This window comes from Sparus aurata, chromosome 23 (assembly GCF_900880675.1).
Source record: "Sparus aurata chromosome 23, fSpaAur1.1, whole genome shotgun sequence".
Taxonomy (NCBI): Eukaryota; Metazoa; Chordata; class Actinopteri; order Spariformes; family Sparidae; genus Sparus; species Sparus aurata.
The window spans coordinates 10699836-10725180 of record NC_044209.1 but is presented as its reverse complement, the minus strand read 5'-3'; the positions used below and the strand labels follow the sequence as shown (position 1 = coordinate 10725180).

Sequence of the window (25345 nt, the reverse complement as noted above, 5' to 3'; positions counted from 1 at the left end):
AGGAAATGGACGAGTGGGACTATGCCCACAGAGACCCGTCTCCACTGCAACATCTCGGATCAAGCAGTTGCGCTCTACAGGCGGACCATGTTCCAGGCCCACAGAGCTCTACAGAGACTATGACTGGACAATCAGAGCTGGACTCACTTATATCATGCACACAAACATCCAAAGTTGATGGACAGTGTTTACCTGATGTCAAACTTTTGATGGGAAGATGGCGACCATATTATCATCACCCTACTTATCAGACACAGTTATTTGCGTATAAATAACTGTATATGTATGAATATGAACTTCCATTTCGTTGTGTTCCTGTAAAACGACGATTAAATGACCCTGCACCGTTTGGACTCTTATTGATGATGTCAAGCTGACGATGTCAAGATGATGATGGTTTGGTTTTCGAATATTGCAAACATCGGATAGCTATTTGATAGCAGGTGCAGAAGCATCCAAGAGCATCCTATTCAGCATCATACCAAGCCTGTCACATTTTAGCCAGATGTCCAAAAAAGGTATAAATATATCATGGCCACCGTAATAATCTGTGTGTGTAAGTGTGTGTGTGGGAGTGATGATTTGTCTCAGCGCAAATATTGCGAAGGGTTTCATTTTGTATTTTTGCTGTGTACAGCAGATAATATCAGGACCAGCTGTCATTTCAGCATCTTACAGTCCTTCCTCCCATCCCGTCTTTCCTACCTTCTCTCCATTCTCCGACAGTCCCTACTCTCATGCTAGACTCCTCTTATACAGTCATGAAGTCACTGTTGTCCACGCCCCTGCAACCATCACGCCGCATGAACACATAAACGTCAGCGTCGGGCGGATGCAGTCACGAGCATACTGTGTGTACTAACAAGTGCGTCGCTATAGGAGGAGCAGCCCTGCCTCCCTTGTCACTACCTCTCGCTCTCTTCCTTTCATCTATCATGTCATTATCCGGCCTGCGCTCGGCTGCTGCTCTCACCGCACTTTCCCCCCTATTTTCTGAATAAGTGTGTGCTCCAGATGACAGACACCGCTCTGGTTCAAGATGCAACGTGCTCTTCTCTTTATTTTTCTCCCCGTGTGCCTGCCTTCCTCTGAGACGCGATCCCCTCCAATAACAATTCCCGCAAAACTTTTCTTTCTGTATACCTAGCATCTTTTCCCTGATGCCGGTGAGGGCGAGTGGAGGGGGGGGTTGGGGCAATGGAACTACCCGACGACACATCCTTACATACACATCAGCCCCGTCAGGTTATAGGTGACCGGCTGCGTGTACTCACAGCAGCTGCTGCTGTTGCCGCCCTTGTAGTTTGTTGTTGAAGCTGTTATTTTAGCTTTCGTTCAGATGGAGCCTTCTGGGGATGGTGCGCTGAATCAAATATTTATGCTGGCAAAGAATGGAAACATCAAACTCTAGGAGCCTACTTCCAGCGACGCGGTGTACAAGTGCGTGCGCTAGCTGTGTGGTAGGGAATAGTGAAAGAGACAAATAACTTCTACTGTGTTTTTGTGTGCTTCTTGATTTTTTTAAAGGCGCACTGTGTAGTTTTGGAAAATAACTTCAAGCTCAGAACTCGTATATTTACAATATCAATGAGGTTATGATACACACTCAGAAATAGAGCTGAGTAAACAAGTTGTTCTCAGAGGAAAATACCGTTTGAAGCTAGAAAGGTGGCAGGGTCCGCCACATATAAACAAAGCAAAACAGGATTAAACTGCGTTGTTCTTTAAGGCCAGTTTGTTTATTCGGTTTATGTAGTCATGAAAACAAAGAGGGTTTGTTTATACAGTTTGCATTAAGAAAAGATCTTTCTCTTCTAATTAAAATTTCCTCACAAACTACGTGGTGCACCTTAAACCTTGAGTAGTCATGACTGAGGTTTTTAAGTCATAAAGGGGGAAAAATGCTGAATGTTTTTGTTTTACCTCTAGAAAATAACCATTTTTCTTCCTGCATAGATAATAAACTGGAATAATTCCTGGGTTTGCTGTGGACATGTTCATTTTGCTCACTCTGGTGTTAAAGACTTTGTTATCCGAGCGAAACTACTGAACTTCCTCCACCGTGTGTCTTCTTGTAAAAGAATCCCAGCTTGACCTTTTGATTTCCATGTCCATGTCTCTTTGCTCAGGCAACCTGAAGAAATACGGCTTTTAGGTTGAAGGTTTTACTGCTGAAAGCACGCTCGTTGAAATATTAATGCTGGATCTTGTCAAACAAGGATGTTGCATTAACATTCTTAACGGAGTCGTCTTTCGCAGCCCTCCATTGCTCCTTTTTCCTGCGTTTGTGTTTTATTTTGTCAAAGCACGGACGGGAAGACAGGATTAAAACGGACCATCAGCTGATTCCCCGTGGCATTCGAAGAGCTCCATTTGTTATGATACAGAGATACAGATATAACAACTCAGACGAGGGGATATGGACTGAAATCGAACACACGAAAACACAACAGGCAATTTGATTCGAGTGCTTTTTTCTGTTTTGAAGACTGGATGGGTTCAGCAATAAAGATTTGAAACAATAACTTGAAAAATAACAGGAAGATTCTTAAACTGCCAGTTAGATTAGATTTCCAAGCCCTCTGCAATCGAATGAATATGTATTAATATTGCTGATTTCTCAATTTAGTTATCTGGGAATGTTTTATGAGGCCAAAGGTCGTTTTGTATTGATTGTGAGGGTGAAAAATACCGGTAATACATACCAATGGTAATAGACACAATATGTAAATATTAATTCAGCAACCCCCTTTGATCGAGAGGCGCTGATCTAACTGTGTCAGTTTGAGGTTGTACAAAGCAGACCAGTATATTCAAACACAAAAGAATAGTTACTTTAGTAATAAAATAGTAACATTTTAGGAACAAACTTACTTCATCATTAAATCCCATAAGATTTATTTCTTAACTTAACTTTAAGTGTCTAAAAAGCATTAACTAACAAAATTTATTTTCTCACCTTTTAGATTGCAATATCTTGTTACATCATTCCCGCCTCACAGATATAATCACCTTTACAAATTCTATTCAATGAGGGCAAAAAGGCTGATGACAATTTGATTGCAAAAAAGTTAAACTACTTGGTTACAACGCCTGTTAAAGGGTCATGAGACTTAAGAACCAGACCCTGATCATTAAATCCGATAACCACACTAAACTGGCACTTTGTTTCACTTCACTTATTCAGTCTGACATTGATGTCATAGAACAGTACCTGGCGTATGACACGTAAATCATCCATGCAGTCTGCTTCATTTCTGGCATGGAAGCTGTAGTTGCAGTTTTGAGGAGACCGAAAAAAGTTTCTCACGTCAATGAATTTCAAGAGTCAACTTTGGAAGCGTATCTAACCAGATTTCATCCACACTTGTCTCCATTTTTGTGGGTACTTTTCCGCCCCGCAGCACTCTGATTGGCTCAGTTGCAGCTGTCACACGATATAAAGGCAGATCTGTTTGACTTGCTGAAAAAAAACCTGAGCTTTGAGCGAAAACTCAGACATTTGAGACTCTGACGGTGAAGAAAATAAGGTAGACACATAATCTAATGTCAAACAGAGTCATGCCTGTGAGACAAAGGGTATGACTCTAGTGTTTTCATGCAAACTTAAACTCTTTTTTTTTTCCTTTTGCATGAGAATTTTGCAGCATTATCTGTAGCCTACCAAAATTATGATGTGTAATGAGTATAGCCTCCTCTCCCACTGTCTCTCTCAGCATGGATGTGTAAAGTATGAAGTAGTGTGAGTATCCTCATGTTCAATTAAGAATATGGCCTTTATTAAAGCCTAATGCAGTAGCAATGGATTAACTGCAGCAGTGATAATCAAATTTATAGTACCAGTGTCTCATATTTCTAGCCATTTGGCTATGAAATCCTGTGATGGAGCCTGAGGCCCATTTTCTGTACCAACACAGAAGACATCCCTGTATGTTAAAGGGGCAATATGTAAGAATTTTTTATTTAATGCATTCAAAAATTAACTAAATTATCAACAGAATGTGAATAAAAAGCAGTTATTTTCCATTATGGTATCTATGTACTCTGGTGCAGCGATATCTAATGAAGCTAGTAAGCTAACCAGCTAGCCCCGACTCATCCTGGTCTAAACCTAATGTGCTAGCGGTTTGAACGCTACCACTCCACTGGTCCTCGATCTCCCAGTCTGAACCACTAGATGCACAGCTAACTGAGCTAACGGGCGGAGGCAGCTACAGTTAGCAGCAGCTAGTGGTTACTCAGGTGATATAATACCCTATATGTTCTGAGTATGAATTTGACAGGTGGCCAATTCTTACATATTGCACCTTTAACATACCTGCACGAAAAACACATTAGTTATGCACACAACCCCTGCACACTCTACTAATACTTGGCAAAAAAACACAAACACACATTTCCCTGAAGGACTAGTGCTTTTTAATAAATTCGATTTCTCAAAATAATTACATCCACCCGTGTTAAATTGCCTCCAGAAGCAAAATCGAGGTGGTGCGACAATAATAGAACAGAAAGGAATTTAAATGAAAAGCAGCTGAGTGATGTATGATAGCTGATATGTGGCACGATGTGTTGGCAAAATATGTTCAAGCAAGTTCAAATGCGTGTGTCTTTGCGAGTAAGAGCGACATCGCATGTGCGCAGGTAACAGGTGAAATGAGACATGTAATTTGGGTTTTCAGATGTCCGGAGTCGTTTATCCACTCACTGCAAATGCTGTTTTGTCAATGGTCAGCCTGTCGCTCCAAATCACCCGCTCTAATACACACAGGCACGTGTAAAAACACGCACACACACACATACACACACTCCCACTCACCTGTCTCTACAGTGTACACGGCATGATTAAGTCATGAACACGAGAATGAATACAAACACAATGTTTGCCCCATTAAGAAAACATGAGTCTGATCTGAAATACTGCCATTTACGGAGCAGCCGTTACACAAACATGTATAGACGCACAAACACACACACACACACAGACACACACAGCTCCGATTTTGAAGCTGACATTGAAAGTAGTGTAGTGGCTATTTTGAGTTGAATTAAGGCACATCCAAGTCGAAGCACTTGGATGTGAAAAGAGAGGAGGAGATAATGACAGAGGGAGGAAGAGGAATATGTTGGACAGTGTGTGTGTGTGTGTGTGTGTGTGTGTGTGTGTGTGTGTGTGTGTGTGTGTGTGTGTTGTGGCTGGGGATCGCATCAGAGAACCCTGAAAGAGAAAGAGAGAGATAACAGCAACTTTAAAACAACAACCATAAAGTATTGATGTGCTGCTAATTCAGTTACCATCAGCCCCTCTGGCCATCAGTCCCATCTGAAACTGAGTTTAACTGCACACTAAATAGACAATGTGCCCTCAGACGTACAAAGACGCACGCACACACACACATATATACACAAACACCATTAGAACTGGTTGAGAGTTTTTTCAACTTCAAATCAAGAAGGGAATAAGATTACGTGAACATCAACTGGGCTAAACTTCTGCCAAAAAGAAAATGGTCGTATAGGTCGTCTGTGCAAGCACCTTAATACGCTTGTTGTTAGGCTGTGACATCTAGAGACTGTAGTTAATATGATGGGCACAAAGGAGGAAGTCAGGCGACATACGGCACATCTCAGTTCCCTTATTTGACCTTTCCGCGCTATCTGATCATCACCTAAACCAGAAGTCGTTCCGGTCCACCATCTTGCATGGTTTCCTTGGTTCGAGCGACTAAGACGCAAGGAAAACACGCACATGAGGGAAACAAGGATGGAAATAAAGGGAACTGGGATATGCCTATAGTGTAAAGAGCGACAAAGCCTGCATTATGGAGGAGGAGTGGATCGTGGATCACACACACCAAGACTGTCAGCAAAGCGACTGTTGTTTGTGTGCCATGTGAAATCGCAAGTCAACATGGACTTGTTTTAACTCAAGCTAGCCGAACATAAACTGCTTCATTTATGACGCGGTTGTAACATAACTTAAGTTGTACGTACTCATTTTAACCCAAAACACTTTCTTTTCACCATGTCGTTTTAGTGCCTTAACTTAACCAAACTGCAACCGTTTCACAACATGATCCAAGTGGCGATGAAGGTCTGGTACTCCTGACACAGGTACTCTCCAACAATCACTTGTTGTTTTGGGAGTCATTGGCAACTGACCTATTCAGTCATTAAAGGGGCTCTGTGGAACTTCTGCCGGTCGTTTATAGGCAAACGAGGGAGATGGGAAAAGTCAAATTTTTTTAATGTCATGTCACATTCTGCTCACATATAAGCTAATAAAAAATGACTGATAAATGTAAATTGCCTCCATTTGTTACATAGAGCCCCTTTAAGGTATGAGGATGTGTTATGGTGGGCTGGTGGAGGACTGAGGAAAATACATTGGAACACTTCATTCTTATAACCGCTATAGAGCGTCTTATAACTTATAATAAATGGTTTATAATGTAGCTGTAAGCATTTCTCAATGAACTCCTCCTGTGGGCCCAAGTTTACATATTCTTAATGTCTAAGAAGCTTAAATTTAAACGTGGCTCATTAATGCTACCTTTATGTTACCCCGATGCAAACAGCTACGACTGCACTGTTGCTCTGAGACATCGATCAAATCACTATTTTATGATTGCATCTGACGAAAGAAAACCTAAATACAGCGAAGCAGCAACACCTGTTGTATTGTTTAATTGGCTGTAATGACATTTCAAATGATCAGTCAGAGAGGAAGTTAGAGGCAACAGGCCTTCTTCCCCCGACTGCCTTGCTGAAGAGGAAACACATTTGGGAGTCATTTTCCAATCCCACTCCTCTCACTTTGTAAACCACCTGCAGTTGCAATTTGCAAATATAACAAATGTGTGTAGCTGAACTCCGATGTAAATACCCAGACAGTTAAACAAGCCATGAAGGGTTTCTCAAGGACCGTGGATCAGGAAATGTTAATTGCATAAATAGCATAAGTTGACTAGAAGTGACTCACTGCGCAGATGTTCAACCTCTGGAAGGGATGCATGACTGTCAGCCGCCAAATACACAGAGGCTGATGAGTAAAGCAGCTGCAGCTTAACATTTGGCCAAACTGGTGCTGTGGCTGCAGGGCTGACAGCGTCGATTCATTGACATGTTAGTCTGTCCAGAGTGATATATCTCAATAGTTCCCCTTCATTATTGTTGCTGTGTCCATCAAACCGTCCGTTCTCGACAAATATTGCAGTTTACAATAAGGGAAGCAGATTAACTCGTGAAATCAAACGCATGCTTCAAACAAAGGGTTCAAACAGAAGTCTAAAGCAGGCATCTCATTACTAACTGGCAACCGTCAGTTTTGGTGTCTGAAATGACATCTATCGCTGGCTGATTTTACTTCAGGAGTTGTTTAAAAACAGACTACAGCTGTTATAATTGGTTCCCAAATAGTGGGGAAATAATAAAGTGGGAATGCTAATCTTGATCAGTGTTGGTTTTCTTTTTAATGTAACATTGTTGATTTTTGTGGCGCTACTCATTGACTGAAGTCAGCATGCTAACCAGCTAGCCTAGTACTTTAGGGTGTAATTTCTTGAAAGCAAAAAACACCCAAACTCCCCCGGTGCTCTGAGCTCCCAGTCCAGGCAAAGTCAACTAATACCACTGCCAGCTGCGCGATTAACTGCTTAACAGCTACCATTAGCAGCTGTTGGCTAGCGGTGACTCTGATGATACGCTGCCCCCCATTCTTTTGCTGTATGAATTTGACCTTTAACAACTGGTTGCTCATTTCATTCCTTACACTTTTTACTCTTGTGTGTTTTGCTCTAAAAGCTCCATGAACAATGCTTCAGTATGTTTGAAAGTACAAAGTTGTGTTACAGTTGCTCATTTGGCCACTCCACGGGACAATCACAACTTCTAGGAACAACCTCAGTGTCTAAACGCCCCCAGGCAATCTCAATGATTTTAGTTATTCCCAAACTTTTATTAAGCTTCTCAAAGTGTTGATACGTCCTGACCTTTACAACATATGGGTAAATCAAGATGAGAGTATGCATAAATAATATGCATAAATACATTTCAAACAGGTGAGTCATGCGTGAAGGATTTGACCCTGTCTTTTCTAAAAGGATGCTTAGCTCTATGAATTGATTCCCTGTTTCTACGGTTTGTGTTGTCGTGTCAATTTTCGGTCCGACAAAGTAGAGATGCTAAAATCTCTCTTAGCACTGTCACACTTTTAATGCTGAGAGCATTGTATGCAAGAAGCTGTTTCCTGTCTTTATACCATAGCTTGGTCGAGGTTGCTTCTCTGAGTTCACATCTTGCACACATTTGCTCTCCAGACATCCAGATGGGCAACAATGGCAATCAGACCGAGGCCCGTTCAATAATTGGGTAAATAATACATCATTCAGCATGATCAAACAAAATCTCCCTTGCAGTTGCCATCTGTCTGAGGACCCTTTGTGATATTGTTTTATATGATGAAGGAGATTGTTCTCATATTTGATTGAAAAAAAATGTTGGGACTTGAATTTCCATTAAGCAGCATTCTGACAAAAACACAAACACCTACAGAATGCTACAGAAACGCTGCTTACACTGAAACAACCCAGTAATTCATGGGAGAAAGGAAATAGGGCATTGTGAGGGTATGCGTTTCTTCATAATAAAGGTACAATTATTCATAGGCTAGGCCTTAAAATGTCCTCTACTCAAACACACATACACAAAATAAACCGACAATCCTGCAGCATCAGCTGGCCCGGGACGTGTTATATCCTGTTAAACATCCCCATCTAGTGTTGGACCAGTAGAGTGCAGTGGCATTGATATTAATTTAGGTAAGGACCTGGGTTAAAAGGCTGCAATCATTAAATAAATGAGTGGATTTGTTTGATAATAAAAACCAGAATGGTCTATCCTTTTGCAGCTCCATCCAAGCTCTTGTAAAAAGAATTTCAAATTAAACTCACTGCAAGCAAGTAACTACTTGAAAATGCAATATAGACTTAAAGGAATTGGAGAAATGTGCTTATTTGCTTCCGTGCTGCTGAGAGTTTGATGGGAAGAATGATATCACTCTCATATCTGTTATTCAGATGTATACATGTATAGCTAGGGCATGCAGATGGTTAGCGTAGCATAGTACAAACACTGGGAACACGGTAAGCATCTAGTCTGGCTCAGTCCAAAGGCTAACAAAATTCACACCTATAAACCTCACTTATTGACTTATTGAATGAAATGTTGTCGGTTTAATCCATATAAAAGAAAGGGAGCACACACCAAGGGCTGTAATGAGCTGCCGATTCACTGGAAATACATAGATTAGAAGGATATGATATAATATACATGCTGAACTGTATCTTGGCAGGAGCATTAACTTCCTGGAGTTACCTGACAATCTCACGTTGAAGACAAAACTTAAGTTTATGGGCGTATTTTGTTACTTTTCACACAGAGCAAGCCCTGTGGTTCCTATCTTCTCATCCAACTCTTGGCAAAGAGTTTGTGTCACCGTGTACACATTGGGTATATTTGGATGTGTGTGTGATGAAGTGCTTAGTGGGTGTAAAAGCGGGGGATTGTATAAGTCTCTCCAAATATGCCAAACCTGCATGTGTGCAGGCGTGCAGCCGATGGCTCACTGCAGAGGGGGCAAGGATCTGTAGTGGGCCCTCAAACAACCTATAGGCTGTATGGAGATCCAAGACAGATACGAGGTTAAACTTACAAAGATGGAGAGGCGGGATGGAGAGAGAGAAATGTGGATTACAGTGAGATGTGCTATTTAAGCATCATGGACAGTGCATTGGATTCATCATTAAACAGCAACCTGTGGATAATTAAGCAGCATAACTGCTGAAAGGCTATTTTATTTCTTAAACATGGACACCGCCATTGATTTAACTAAAACATTCCTCAAACATGAGAAAAAAAAAAAGTTAAAGAATAAGGCGGACTAAACTAGTGCAGTACGCAACCAAGAATAAAAGGCAGATAAGTACACGGTTGACATTTAGTCACATAATCAACCCACACATTGCAACAGACTACACGTGTGCAAGCAATGTGTGGCCCGCTGTTACTAAAATAACCAAGTAGACGGAGCTGTTAACAACACAAAGCAGCAACAAACAGCACTAAAAGGCCAAATAGCCAGCACCCAAAACCCTAGATCACATACACAGACAAAGTCTTTGAGGAATTACCTAACTTTGAGCATTATGTGTCTTCTTTTACGCCCAAAAACTGGGAGGGGAAATACCCAACTCCTCCCATGGTCTCATCCAATCCTTACTCTTCCAATAGCTATACCTCAAATTTGACAGGGGGAATTTCCAGTATTTCCTTGAGGAAACAACATTTCCTTTTAGATATATCCCATTATGTTTGAATACTTTTTTTTATTGCATTTAAAAAAAAAAAAATGATGTGTTGTATATGTGGTTACATGATTCCACTCTTGCTTCTGGTTACATTTCATATCCATGAGGTTTACAATAGAGTAGATTCAATTGATAAGTGCACATTCAATCAGTTTGTGTGGATAAGCATTCATTTTAACCACTTATCATGATTCATTCACTTTTGACTATCAATCAGCAAATTCAACAATCGTACTCAGTAACTACCAATTGTAATTTTACTCTACAGCTTCACCAATCAAGTATGTTTACAGAACATAACGCTCTCTGACTATACAAACTCATCAGGGCCTGTGGTTTTATGCTAAACATCCTAAATGACGGTCATGGCACAAAATTAGCACCAGCCTCCAGCCAAATACTGTAAAAATAAGCAAATAGCTGCCAGAAAACAATGTAATCTACTGAGTGGCTGGTGAAAAGGACTTGAAAATTTAGCAATTATCCATTGTGCACATTTTTAATGATAGATGATTGACAGATGACAAGTGGCTGTTGACAGTGTCAGATAATGACAGCTACTTCATGGATGTAACACGCTGCACGATCTGATATTGCCATGTTGGTGTTGTTCCTGGAACGTCATAATCAATGTTGCTCCAGGTTCAACATTAATACCGTCCAATCACATTCTTGTAATGTCAAGCTTTAGGACTCGGGGGGCAGGGGGAAAGATTGGAAAAATATACACATGGGATAAGCTTTCCTTTTTTCAAACATGTGTTTAAATATGACCAAGTATGTTTGTTTCCCAAACCTTACCAAACAGTGACAGAAAGGAAAAGAATTGTAAGAATAAAGTGAAAATAATAAGCGAAGAGTATAACAACAGGCTCCAAATGGGATAAAAACCACAGTCTCCAGAGTGGTTGTTCATCATTTAACCTACTCAGCCACAACAGCTTAACTGAATAATTATGATGTTCCAGAAACAACACCAACATGGCGATGTCAGATACACTGTATCAGGGTATCCTCCATTAACGGCAGCGCCATGTCAGTATATTACCTTCACACCCTGTTCTCTATACGGCTAGTGAGCTTACATGGTACACCAATCAAAGAGACAACATGTATGTATCTGCACAGACTGACAGAGAGAGAAGTGAGAGAGAGAGAGAGAGAGAGAGAGAGAGAGAGAGAGAGAGAGAGAGAGAGAGAGAGAGAGAATTTGACACTGGTCAATCTGGGCTTTTCTTTTGTACTTTTATTGCGATAAAAAATGTGAGGGGAAACAGCCCAAAGAGGGTCCCTTTGTGACAGGAGAAAAACTTCTGCACCCGCTCACTCAACTACAGGGTGTGTGAGTGTTCATATCTGTGTATGCATATGCACATGTACCTTTATCTCTCAATGTAGAGGTGTGTGTGTGTGTGTGTGTGTGGGTGTGTGTGTGTGTGAGTGAGTGAGTGAGTTAAGCTGACAACTGAAAGGGAAGAGGGTAAAACCAAACAGCAGAGTGGACGATTACTGTGTATGTCACAGAGCTGACAGGAAGCTCTGAAACACCTGCTCTAATGTTGCAATGTTGCAGCCAAATTTTGCAGCCTTTGACTTTTTTCTTAACCTCATAACTGTTTGTTTATTTTTTCCCCTAAAGCTCTTGAAATTGTTCTTTAGTACCATTAGTACTTTTATGTATTTTTATTTAGTTTTATGTATTTCTGATGTGTGTGTAACAGTCCAATAGAATTTAGGGGGATGTATTGGCAGAAATTGTATGGTCGGCTTTTAGAAAAATAGAAAAATAAACACTTTTTTTCACAGTGTTTTGCTTTATTCCCTCCATCAGGGTAACCTAAACCCTCATGTTGTGTTCGTTTCATGTTAAACAATTTTGTGTTCCCGGTCAAAAATGACCGTTCCATTTAAACTCATCATAAAAACTGTATAATACATATATTATCACTACTTGTTGTGTTAGATCTTTTTATCAACTTCAGTTTTGTGAACATTACAAGTTTTGAATTTATATTTGTTATTTATGGCCTGTATGCCTCACTGATCTGAGCGTATACATCTTGAATTTGAGTTCTAAAAAGCATCATTTCTGGATTATTTTGACTATAAAAAACAATCGGATGAAACATAGTATATTGTTTATCACAGACTACTTAGGGTCAAAGTTACCATGGACATTTGTTTTGAAACCATTAATTTTTTTTATACAGTCACATAAAGTAACACTAGTCGTGTTCCCGGTCAAATGGTTAGGTGGGTCTCAGGAGGGGATGAAGACCAGGATAAGTTCCCATTCTTTGACCTGAATGTGACAGCAGCCTCAGCATGGCCATCCTCTTCATCACTGGATTCCTCCCCATCAGTTAATTCTTGGTCTGGATTATATTCTGTGTCGTCTTCATATTCTGACACTTCCTCCTCTGATCCATCCTCACTGTCAGTTTCCTGGCCTCTCTCCTCCTCACCAGTGTGGTGATCACATAAGTAATCAATAGCCTCACTTATGGTATATCGACGTGCCATGGTGCTGCCACACAATGAACTGTGAGCAAGGCCTCAAAAAAGCATTTATATAGGCTACCAAAGCTGCGAGAAAAGTTCAATATTATTGAAACAATGTTCCAACGACTTTCTGGGAACAGGTGTTGTTCCCACGGGAGAGAGACTCTACTGGGCTAAGGTTCCCGTGGTGGTTGCCTGGGAACCAAGGTGTGTGTGTGTGTGTGTGTGTGTGCATGTGTGTGTGTCCATATGACAAATGAGGATGTACCTGAGATCATTTTTTTACACTAATTGTAGTCTCCGCCATTCATTTCTAACGACTGGTCATTTTTGACCGGGAACACCAAGAGTGTACAAAAGTTGAATAAAATACACAAAATTGTATGCAAATAAATACTATTTATTTTGTGTGTTGAAATCCTCTTTGTGGACAAAGTCATGGACTCTTAGGTCAGTCTGATCAAATTAAGTAAATTTTTCAGAGATAAAATTTTTAAATCAGACAAGATTTGACAGGAACACAACATTAAAGATGTAGAGCTACTTGTGGGGTTTCTGTTGGAAAGGTGTCAAATGTTACTTTCAATGGGCCTCAAATTGTCAAATTCTTTCACCTTTAACTACATTATTTTTCTATGGATATCATTATTTTTGTAACTCCTTCCTGTGATTAAAAACGGACTACAAAGCTGTATAGTGTTCTACAGTTGATTATTGATGCTGTGGGAGGCAGAAAGTTGTATTTCATATTTCTGACGTTCAGTCGGGCTGCCATTGTTTTTTGAAAAGAATGATTTTGTCTCTGCTAGAATCTGTACACACACACACACACACACACACACACACACACACACACACACACACACACACATACATACACATACACATACAGATAAACAGGGCCAACAGGGCATTAAGTTTCTCCACCATCTAAGAGGGGACCACTGTTTCTGGTCAACAAAAATAGAATAGAAACGCTTCTTTTAAGGTATTTTACCATAATATTACTCCAAATATGTTCTTTTTAGAAATTGAAAAGAGGGGACTTCTACAGCAACGTCTGCCCATCAAAGAGGGGGCGTCCATATACTGCATTGGAGCTGTCTGTACCCATTCTTTCACCTGAAGATAGTTTGTTTACTAAAGACAGTTTCTTTGTTTCTTTCTTTCTGAAGTTGGTAATTACCTTTGATGTCATCATAATTTAAACATTTCTCTGTAATAGCAATATTAAGAAAACAATCATAGTCACTTTAATCAAGAATAACTTTTACCTGCAAATCAGAAGTATAAGCAACGTTATTAACTTACTGTAGATACATTTAGAGATCAGTTACACCAGGACACTCATTTTAATGGGGATGCATATTCATCTACTGAATAATCCCATGAATATTCTTTAAACCATATTAATTATTAGAAAATATAAAGGTTTAGCTCAAGTGTATGGCTAAGCCATTACCAGTTCTTCTCTGTATTAAACTGATGAGCCAAGCAGAATGAAAGGAAGTAAGTACTTCCAATAAAGGGAAAAAAAATCAAGATGAAATAAAGGGAAAAAATGTTCTACATGAATGTTTCCTTTCATTTTGAATTAACTGCTTAGAATAGATATAAGACTTTTTTAGACCTTGAAAATTGTCCCTATAAACTCCCCTAGCAAGTATTTACAAGCACAGGATACATTTCGCAGTGTGCTTTTGTTCTCAGTCTTTACTTTTATAAATGTAATTTGGTTGTTGAAGCACATCATACAGCAAGTCCACTGATGACTGGTAAATTATGACACATGTTCCCTCATGGAGCGATACTCAAAATCCAACATGGCTGAATAGAAGAAAACCACAACATTAATAACATTCATTAATAAAATAATCTTGCAATTCACTTAAGTTGAGTCTTAATGTTTTAAGACTTAACTTAAGTGAATTTCATAGGATCCAGTTTCAGTCTGTATTGAAGTGGCAAGGTTCTCAGAAGACGGCGTAAAAATTAAGTTTAATTTTTCTTTTTTTTTGAGCAAAACAAAAATGATAAGAAGTGAGCTCATTGTTTCCACAAATACAGACACACACAGAAAAATGCTGCCACACAATTTTTAATGGCCACTTTCACTTTTCAAAATAGAAAAGGCACACACACTCAAACAGAGTTGCTTCTGTCATATAACAGCCTTCTGAGTGTAACACTCAAAAATAAATATGTACATGCACCTTCACAGTTCATTCTTCCATCTGTGCTTCTTGTTCACCATAAAATACACAGACATACTGTACACACTGTTTGCCTGTGCCAAAGATTTCACATAACATACCAATAAGATACCAGGGGTGCAATCAAAAAGATTCAGTCGTAGGTACATTTATATATATATATATATATTATACATTTGGCCTGAATGTGCCACTGTACTATCTGACAGGTTATTTCTGTTAGCTGACCTGTTAGGATGATGAAATTCACATTCAAGCATAAAACTTGCAACCATGTGATGGCACATGAAAAATAAATACGAAAGTAGATAAGGAAGGAGTGAACTGTGGGAAAGAATGCAGACGAGCCTGTACCAGCTGCATCAGGTTTACTCATTTCAAGATTAAGATCACTGGTTTCAAAGTGCAACTGAGCGTGATTATTTAATGCGAGACAGGCTCAATTGTGACTGTGGGTAATATTTACATTGTTGCACAAACTGACATGTGGAAACTGACTGCTTTTAATGTTCCCACATTTCATGATGATTTCATTTCATGTCCTCTAGGCTTTTGCTCATTATGCGGACAAATCCTCATTGTATCTGTATGCAGTATACGATACTTGTGGTGTGACATGTATTGTATCACTGGTTTTTGCATGTAACCAGCGCAGATTAGCTCACCTAGGCTGTACATATGACGTTTTTGAGATTAGTGGTCAATTTATTTTGCTGATTCTAACTGATCCATCACCGACATTGAAACCAGGATGTAGTGGTTCGGTGAAAGTTGTACGGGCGGTGTACAGGTGCTTCAGTGTATCAGGAAAGACCTCAAAAAAGGACAAAATACCTGCTGGCCAGTCCAGATACACTCCAATGGTACTTTTTGTGGTCTGGTCAATGAACGTCATACAAGACCCGTTATGATGAAAGCTCCCATCACGAAACCAACACCAAGACTTTTCATTTTCTCCCAAACAAAATTCACTTGAGCAGTCTCCCACCCTATCGATACTTTTGTATGCCACTCCAACTCCATCAGCAGAAAAATCCTCAGCCTCCCAGTAATGCCGACCAGTCAGACCCTCTTCACACAGTACTTGACGGCAGTCAAATCTTTCAGGATTATCAGGATGAGGTTGATTCTCTCTGACATATGTTGCGTTTTTGTTCTCTTCTGTCAAAATGACATTCACACCTGCTGTGTCGGGGTTCAGTGTGAGCTCACAGGCATCTGCAACCAAGACAGAAGTATCAAATAAGGGTCAGTGTGTTTATATCTTCTATAATGCATGATATTACTGTTAAAGAGCAGGGTGAGTATTGAGTGAAAATTCACTGACATCACAGCTGTAGCATGTTTTTAAAAAATAAAACATTTCTTACACTTTCTCAGTAGCTTCAAGTCGAACCAGAATTCTTCATTTTGGTCCACACTGAAGTAAAAGGACAAAGGTGACACATTGAATAATTTGTCAAATATGAATATCATATTAAACAAATGAATCAAATCTTGCTAATACATTTCTTAATATAATATCTTGGAATTGTGCTAGAAGTGCATTTGTTATACAGCCTGTTTAAGCATACTTGAGTTTCTCCAGACTGCAGCGTGGATCCCTCTGTATTTCCGTCAGCATTTCGACTCCTTGATCCGACAGGTGATTAAAGCTCAGGTCAAGCTCCCTGAGGCTGCAGTGGTCGGACCTCAGAGCTGAGGCCAGGGCGACACATCCATCTCCTGTCACCTTACAGAATGACAGCCTACAAAAATCAAACAACATTGTTTTAGACATGTAGTGCATTCTATTCATCTATGATTTGTTAACATGACACAAGCATGATTTAATTAATCTTTAATCAGGCTCTCCCTCTTTAAAGCCAAAACAAAACACTCTGAGCCTGAGTGGATAATGTTAGCATTATTATACCTTTTATGTCATAAAATAATCCGCTGAAGAGAATCCATCCAACAGTGAAGTCATCCTGATTATGTAAGTTTCTACTACAATGTCATCCGTTTAGAGTAGAACAACAACCAACTGAGCTAATAGGTACCCACAGGTGCAGCTTTTAATTAAGCAATATTAGCCGAGAGGGTGTGTTTTGACGTCATTTGAGCACTTCAGTGCTGCTTGCAGACGCTGGAGAAGTTTGTGACATTTTCATCCCGGATTTTTGAGAGGAAGGAATTAAAAGCCTGTCCCAAATTGCCGCCTGGTCCCAAATAAACGCCTGGTCTGTTAAGTGATTGAAACAAATAAACGCCTGGCTATTATTTATTTTCCCTTCAGTGTGAGAGACACTATTGTGACTGTGGTGAAAACGTTTTGTAAAAAATATAAAAGAAAAAACAATCAGCATCTTTGTTAAAACTTGGGCGATAAAAATAAGCATTTTCTGTTTATCTGTGCAGTATTGATTTAGTTCGGGAAATTCCAAGACTGCGATCAAACATTAACGTCAGCTCAGAGTTCACTCATCTGGGACTAGAAAATCCTTTCTGTTGCTAGGTCGTTACTAAGTGTTGGATTATTTGCTGGAGTGGTAAACTATGTTCCATTACACATGTGAGTCTATTGACGTGACTGATTTTGTTTCAGTTATTAGTCAGACCCCTTGTGTTTCCATGGAAACGCGACGCACACTCGCAAAAACCTTTAAAATTTGAGAGCAAATGTCCATCAACATGGATATATTTTGATTATAAATTTTATTTTTGGTGGTATTAGTTATATAATCGCAATATTACCCTCGAGGGTGTGCTTTAACGTCATTTTGCTTAAGTCGGAACTACTTGTTGTATAATCTGAGATTGATAAGCATGACTCATATTCCAACAATCCTCCAGTAACCCATGGGTTGGTTCCAACTGGTCAGGTTGGATGATCGAAAGATGCCATCAGCAGTGATCATCTCAATGTCCACTGCTTGATCTGAAAACTTGCACTTTCTTCTCTGGACATCAAAGCTGGTGTAATTCCATTGTAAGATAGTATTAGTTTTTTATTTTATCTTCATTTTTTATACATATTTGTACAGCACTAGCACTATTGGAGGGAGCTCAAAACTAAGGACTTCATTGCCAATGACTTTACTGTAGTTGTTGAGCATATCACAATAAAAAACTTGAAAAGCTACTTAATGTACTGACCTTAGCGTTTTCAAACGACACTGTGGGCTCATCAGTGCATTGCATAGCTCCACCACTCCTGAGTCCAGCAGGTCATTGTAGCTCAGGTCCAGCTCAGTCAGGCAGGAAGCTTTGGAGCTGAGTGCCGAGGCCAACATCTTACAACCTTTCTCAGTGAGTCTGTTGTGACTGAGACTACATGACAAATGAAGGAATATAATTAAATTGCTAAACAACATGCAATACCTTATAATAACTTGTTTGAACTTGTGTGCAATGTATTCAGCCTTTTACCTCAGTACTGCCAGATTACAGTTTGTGCTCATCAAGCCAGTACAAAGGATCTCCATTTCTGAGTCTTCAAAATTGGTGTAACTCAGTTCCAGTTCTCGCAGGTAACATTGTTTGGAAATGAGCATTGTCACCAACTCTTTGCAGATTTGTGCAATTCCAGAATTTCGGTTCAGTCTTTTGATAAAAAGATAAAAGAGACATTAAATGAGAAAAATAGAAATAGGTCCAGCCTCCTTCAACTAATTCATGATCCAAAACAAGTTGGCAGCAGCTAGTGGCTGTGTAAAAGTAGTCAGTGTTATGTTACAACGTAACTTGTATCAGTGTCGATATTGCTAACATTTAGCAACAACGATACATATATCAAGAAATACGCAAAGACTGACTGGCTGTTTTTGAAGGAAAGCTATCTGTACAGTGTGAGAATTCTGGTTAGAACAAATATATCCTTTCTGCCTGAAAGTATGACATAGACAAGTCCAAGGTGAAACCTTTTTTTCACCATCAATAGCTGAGATTTACCTGAGCTTCTCCAGGTTGCCTAGCCCATCAGAAAACACAGAGGATACTGCATCTCCCAGTATGTTGCCACTCAGCTCCAGTTCTCTCACATTTGAGAAGATTGACTTGATAGCAGTTACAAAACTCTCAAGTAGTTCTCCACCATATCCATGACCTGAGAGGCTATAAGCACAGGCCAAAACAGGCCAAAATTTGTCACATGGATGTATGTACAAGTTGTGGAGATAACTTAGTCAGGACAACAGTAATGACATCACCAACTAACAAGTTGAGACATCAACTAACACTGCCATCCCTTATGCTGCCAGCATGGTAGTGTACTGACTGAAACTGGTCAACCAGTTGAGTGGGGGTCTGCTCCGAGGTTTCAACCTGTTAAAAGGCAGCTGTTCCTTGCCACTATGGCCAAGTGCTTGCTCAGTGGGGAATGTTTGGCCTCTGTAAATTAAGGAATATGATCTAGACCAGCTTTAAATTTAAAGTGCTATGGGAATGAGACTGACTTGACTTGAAAGCTGATCCTCCACAAATGCATAACTAGGGGGCACAAAAAAGATGAACAAAAAAGAAATAAATTAAGAAAATAAATTACAAAATAATAGAGTTACTCACCTCAGTGCTTGTAGTTTACACTGACAGTTCTTCAGTCCATCAATCAACATCGGTGTACCATTGGGACCAAATACACTATTTATCAGATGCAGTTCAGTTAACAGTGAGTTTGGCATTCGAAGGGCTGCGGAGATTGTTTCACAATACCAGACATCAAGCCAAACCCCTGAGATTCTGCAGATATTCAAAGAAACAATGCATAATCATATAAAGTTTAAGATTAATGTAATTAATATTCAATTATGTTATGTTTCACTTTCATGAGGAGTGCTGTGTGATTGTTTGCTGCATGAAGCCAACATTTCAGCTCCTATGGGACATATTGAGTTTATTTCAATAAAGTCAGTGATAAAGTGATTGCATGCTTAGTTACCAGCTCACCTTGCTTTCTTGCTGTTCCTCACAGCTGGCAGTAGCCTAAAAACACCTTTTGCTGCTGGTCTGTATTTTTTCAAGTGGAATTCATCCAGAGGTGTTTTTGACATCAGAACTGAGTCAGCCAGAGCTGAGCACTGAACAGGGGTGAGCCGTGTGTCTGGATTGTGATCTGGTTTCAGATACTGCTGCACAGTATCATGTATGGAACTGTCTTTCAGCTCCATCAGGCAGTGAACAACGTTCAGACATCTGTCAGGTGAGCAGTCCCCTAAGTCTGTTTCTTTTAGACTTTTCTTAACTGCCTCAGCAACTTCAGAGTGATCATCTTTCTGTTGAATCAGGCCTTGGAGTAGATCTTGTGTTGATTGTAGAGACATGCCAATCAGAAACCTGATGAACATGTCCAGTTCTCCAGCCTTTCTCTCAATTGAATTAACTACTGAAATTTCAATCAGCTCATCCAAAGGTAAATCAACTGGATCTGCATCCAACTCTGACTTGAGCTCTTCCTCAGACCCTGTGAGCAGGAAATCCTTGAGGCTTGGAGAGTCAATTTGTTTACGTGCAAAACTGTGGTAGACAAAGAGAGCTGCAAAGTACTCCTGAACTGTCAAATGCACAAAGCAGTAGAGCTTTCTTGTGTTGAACACATTCTCTTCCTTTAATATCTCTGTGCACAACCCACAGCAAACTCCTGCTTTGTGTACATCAAGGCCATAGCTCTTCAGATCATCGGCAGTAAAAATGATGTCGCCCCGATTCAAATGTTCAAATGCCATTCTGCCTAGTTTCAAAATGAACTCTTCACCTGACTTGAAGATCTCCTTTGTGTCAATCTCATTCTGGTTGTCATACTTGTCCGTTTCTACCTGCATTTGAATCAACAGGAAGTGTGTGTACATCTCAGTAAGAGTTGTGGGTATCTTAATGTTGTCATCTTGAGTTTTGTCCATTTTTTGTCGCAAGTATGCAAAAACTTTCACCGCAATCCAACAGAAGATGGGTATGTGACACATGATGCGTAAGCTCCGGGACCTCATGATGTTGTCAATAATCATTTCGGCAACTGCCTCGTCCTCAACTCTCTTCCTGAAGTACTGTATTTTTTGTGGATCATTAAATCCTTTGACCTCAGTCCACTGCTGTACGTACTGGCGAGGGATGCGCTGAACTGCTCCTGGTCTCGAGGTTATCCAGACCAGAGCGGATTCAAGAAGATATTTTCGGATGAGGTTGGTCACCAGAGTGTCCACTGATGCGTCCTCGGTGGTATCTGTCAGTCTTTCTGTTGTTCTGAAATTCAGTTTCAGTTGGCTTTCATCGAGACCATCAAATATGAACAACACTTTGTGTTTAGCAAATATATTTGCAACTGGTATGTTTTTAAGCTCTGGATGGAATTCTCTCACAAGTGTCTCAAGGCTAAACTGCTTCTTTACGACCAGATTCAGCTCCCTGAATGGTAGCACAAAGATGAAGCCCAAGTGCTGATTTGCTTTCCCATCTGCCCAATCAAGGATGAACTTCTTCACTGAGACAGTTTTTCCAATGCCAGCAATTCCCTTTGTCATCACAGTTCTGATACCATTCACTTCTCCATCTTTCCCAGATGAGATGCTATTTTCTGTTGTCCTTTGAAAGATGTCATTGCAGTTGATTTTAGTACCTTCAGATGTTTGACTTCTCATCTTATCTTCAATCTCCCAGATCTCATGTTCTTGATTGACACGGTTACTCTCTCCCTTTATGATGTGGAGCTCTGTGTAAATTTCGTCTAGTGACCTGACATCCTCATGATCTTTCTCAGTGCCTTCAAACTCATATCTAAACTTTTCCCTTAGAACTGCTTTGTGCTTCTTCTTTACTTCTTTGACGAGATCCTCTGCTGCAATAAAAGAGTTGATGTCAAAACATTACCAGAGAAGCAATTATTTTGTTACGACTAGGGCCAAAGGGAAACCTTGGTGCAACATAAAAATGAGACACCCTTTTCCCATGCCCCAAGCACCACCATCAGCAAATCATTTTTAAAGGTTTTACTTAAAAACACATCCAGACATGCTGGCAGTCTGTCTGAGAGAGGAGAGCCAACAGGAACTAATAAGACTTCTGTGAACAGTTCCCCCTAAAGAAATGTTCAATATCAGAGCTGCAAAAATGCAATAATACAAAGCGTGTCCAGCTATCACAAGTCTTTCCATCCGATCATGCTGAACCACACTGTCTACATAAAAGCAACACTTCATCTTCTGCACGGGACCAAAATCAGTGGGTGCCACTCCCATGAACAAAATGGCTACCACTATTAGGATGGAACACAAAACCAAAACCAAATACACTTTGAACTTTGACTTTGAACCTTGCTAGCATAGCGTTAGCTTTCTGGCTCATCGCTGAGCGGACTAGAATATCTCCCATTGCCAAGTCGTATCTATGGTCCGTCCTATTTACTGGAGGAGTGAACAACGTTTCCGTTGCACAAGAACCTTACAGGAGGGTAATGATTGTTCCAGGTATTAGTCAAACCCTCAGGCGTTACCAGGGAAACTTATTTATGGCTTGTGAAAAACTTTATATTTTGATTGTAAAATGCATGAAAATATAAATTAATGGTCTTAATCTTCTTTTTTTGGCAGGTGACCATGGTATATGCGAATAATGCCCTTCAAGGTGTCCATAAACAGGAGTAAATGGAGTTCGCGGAGGCAACGCATCAGACGGTTCTTAGGCCTTCGCGTCGCCCATTAGTTCCTGTTTATGGACCTCGTCGGGCATTATCCCTTACTTAATTGAGATTGTTACCCAGAAACAAAGTGACCGGACGAACTGGGAAGCCACACCCACCACTCATAGATCCAATTATCTGTGGAGTGACTCTGTTCCAGAACATACTGACTGTAATCAAATACAATAAAGCAGTAAAACCCACGTGACCACATAAAAAATTGACTGCAACAATCACCACACAAAAGGTCTCTCTTGCATGCAGAATTCTAGAGACATTAAAGGTTGGAAGCATTGTGTTATATGTGAACTCTCAGATCCCAGAGCTAATCTATAGTCTCCACTATGTCAGATTGTTTTTGCACACACAGCTTAACTGGACAAGCTCCACTTTAGCGATACAGTATAGAGTTTATTTTCAGATAGCTTAGCCAGATATCATGTTTGTTTTTTACATGCCCAATCAGACACTGCATTAATGTATTGCCCTGCAATATAGCCTTAGCATTACCTGTTACCAGCTCTGTGGTGTTCGCAAAAGGGGGGATATAAAAACATCTAAGACTATGCAATCTGGATCTGTTTGTGGATTAGTGACATCAGTCCAATATCTTGGAAGTCAATTAAGTCTGAACTGGGATCTGAGTGGATCAGCCCCATCTCTAACATTAACAATTAGCATCATACTATCATCATGAAAGAGACAAGGGTTAGTTGTTTTTTTTGTTTGTTTTTTTTAGACCTTACATACTTTGAAAATGTTGTGGTTGTTTATCCTGGAGGATTCTGAAGAAGGCAGATTTGGCTTTTGTGGTAGTGAGGATGCTGTAAATCTCTCTCATCTGCTCATGTCTGATCCTTGCAGCCTTAATTTTGGCATACGTCTCGTCCTCGATTATTTTCTGCTGCAACATCTCATCCGCTATCCCCATCACTGAGCTGACGCTCTGAATGAGCGCAGCCCGGTTTTTGTCCACCCAGGCAGCTTCTTTTGAAAAGAGGAACACAAGATGTCATATATAAGACACAGCTACCAATCACAAGCATGGTGCAGGGTGAATGGCCTCTAAAGCATCCTTTTTCTATCATTGTTATTTCATGGTCACCAATTTCAATGAAGATAGTGTTTGCTCCTAAAATAATTAACTCACCTTTCTCCTCTGTGATGGCTGAATCATGATCATGTGTTTCAGATAGGCCAGGACTGAAAAATGACAAAATAACTGTGCTTTATAGATTGATCAGTTAACAATGCTGAGATCCCCCCCCAAAAAAATGTTTTAATTATTTGTTTATATTTAATCTCACCTAGAGGTGTTAACTTCAGCCAAGGTGGACTCATGTAGCAGCGCGTTGCTCTTCTCACTGTAGCCCAGTGTTTCAGAGGCAGCGTCAGTATTTTCTTCTTCCTGCCTCCTTAAAGTTTTTTCCCCTGTTATTTCCGTTACAGCTCCACCCTCCTCCTGCAGATATGACCTTGTTTGGAGGAGGGCAAACTGTTCTCCATTTTCGACTGTGGTGGAAACTTCTTTCTCTTGGTCAACTTTGTGACACTCACTCCTATCCCTCCTAAAAGCAGAGCACCAGCTCCCCATAATGTTATTTCTTCAGTATTAGCGCTGTGAATCTGTAAACAAACATAATTTCCTCAGAGCAGAACAATTTTCTGACATTATGCACAAAGCAAGTCGTGACTGAAGTAAATGATGTGGGCCCATATCAGGTTTAACTATGAATTCGATCATTTGATTTGTGCTTAAAGTAAAAGCAGCATTTGTTTGGTCTGTATTTGTATTGTACAACTCTACAGCAACTATTGTTGTATTGATTTAACTAGAAAATGTAAGGTATTTGACAGGACTATTCATATTGTGTTTAAAAACCTATTTTCACACACAAACAGGCAAAGATATATTAAAATGTGTTATTTTACCTTTTTGTCTGAGTCCCTGTAGTAAGCTGCAGCAGGAGAGGAAAACATGTTGCATTCCCAATGCCTCTTGGTCTATGAACTTGTGAACAACACGAAGAAAGACCAAAACTGTCAGAGACAGGTCGTGAGCATTTAGGTGGGCGGACCTAACTAAGCGTGTTCTTGTGTGTATGTGTGTGTGTGTGTGTGTGTGTATCTATCTGAGGGAGGGAGAAGGGGAGAAAGAGAAAGTAAAATGCACCCGCACAAAAAAACTCCAAAACTGTTTTGTTGAGTGGTACAAAGGTCTTTTCGTGTTTATTAAAATCAGCAGCCTGCGAGTACATTCAGGCTGTATGATGTGTCTGTCTTTTTTAGGTTATTCCAGGTTGTTGTCTGATATGGACAGAAATCCACACATACATTAAGGCCAGACTTTGCCAGCTGTCCTGTGTTAATCATTAGCCTGTTCACTAAAAAGGGCAGCATTTTGGCAGGCTGTTTTTGTGGTTCAAATGCGTCTGAACTAAAGACAGTCCGGTGAATGTTCTATGTAAATAGACATGACCATCGTTCAGGATGTTTAGCATAAAACCACGCGCCCTGACCAGTTTGTATTGTCAGCGAGCGTTATGTTCTGTTAAACATACTTGATCGGTAAGGCTATGTTCAAATTAGCAATCAATGCAAACATTATCCCCGGG

At 40.1% G+C, this 25345-nt stretch overlaps 1 protein-coding gene across 1 annotated transcript; it reads right to left on the bottom strand.

The window, feature by feature from the left end:
* Positions 1–14949: 14949 nt before the first annotated feature.
* LOC115576262 (NACHT, LRR and PYD domains-containing protein 3-like) lies at positions 14950–24779 on the bottom strand. Its single transcript, XM_030408783.1, has 12 exons — positions 24663–24779; positions 24038–24356; positions 23881–23933; positions 23481–23717; positions 20009–21890; positions 19628–19801; positions 19016–19177; positions 18494–18667; positions 18221–18394; positions 16657–16830; positions 16453–16502; positions 14950–16300 (listed from the first exon to the last, which is right to left on the bottom strand). Exons 2-12 carry the CDS (start codon positions 24322–24324, stop codon positions 15783–15785), a joined length of 3885 nt encoding a protein of 1294 aa, XP_030264643.1. The 5' UTR covers positions 24325–24356; positions 24663–24779; the 3' UTR covers positions 14950–15782.
* Positions 24780–25345: the final 566 nt, after the last annotated feature.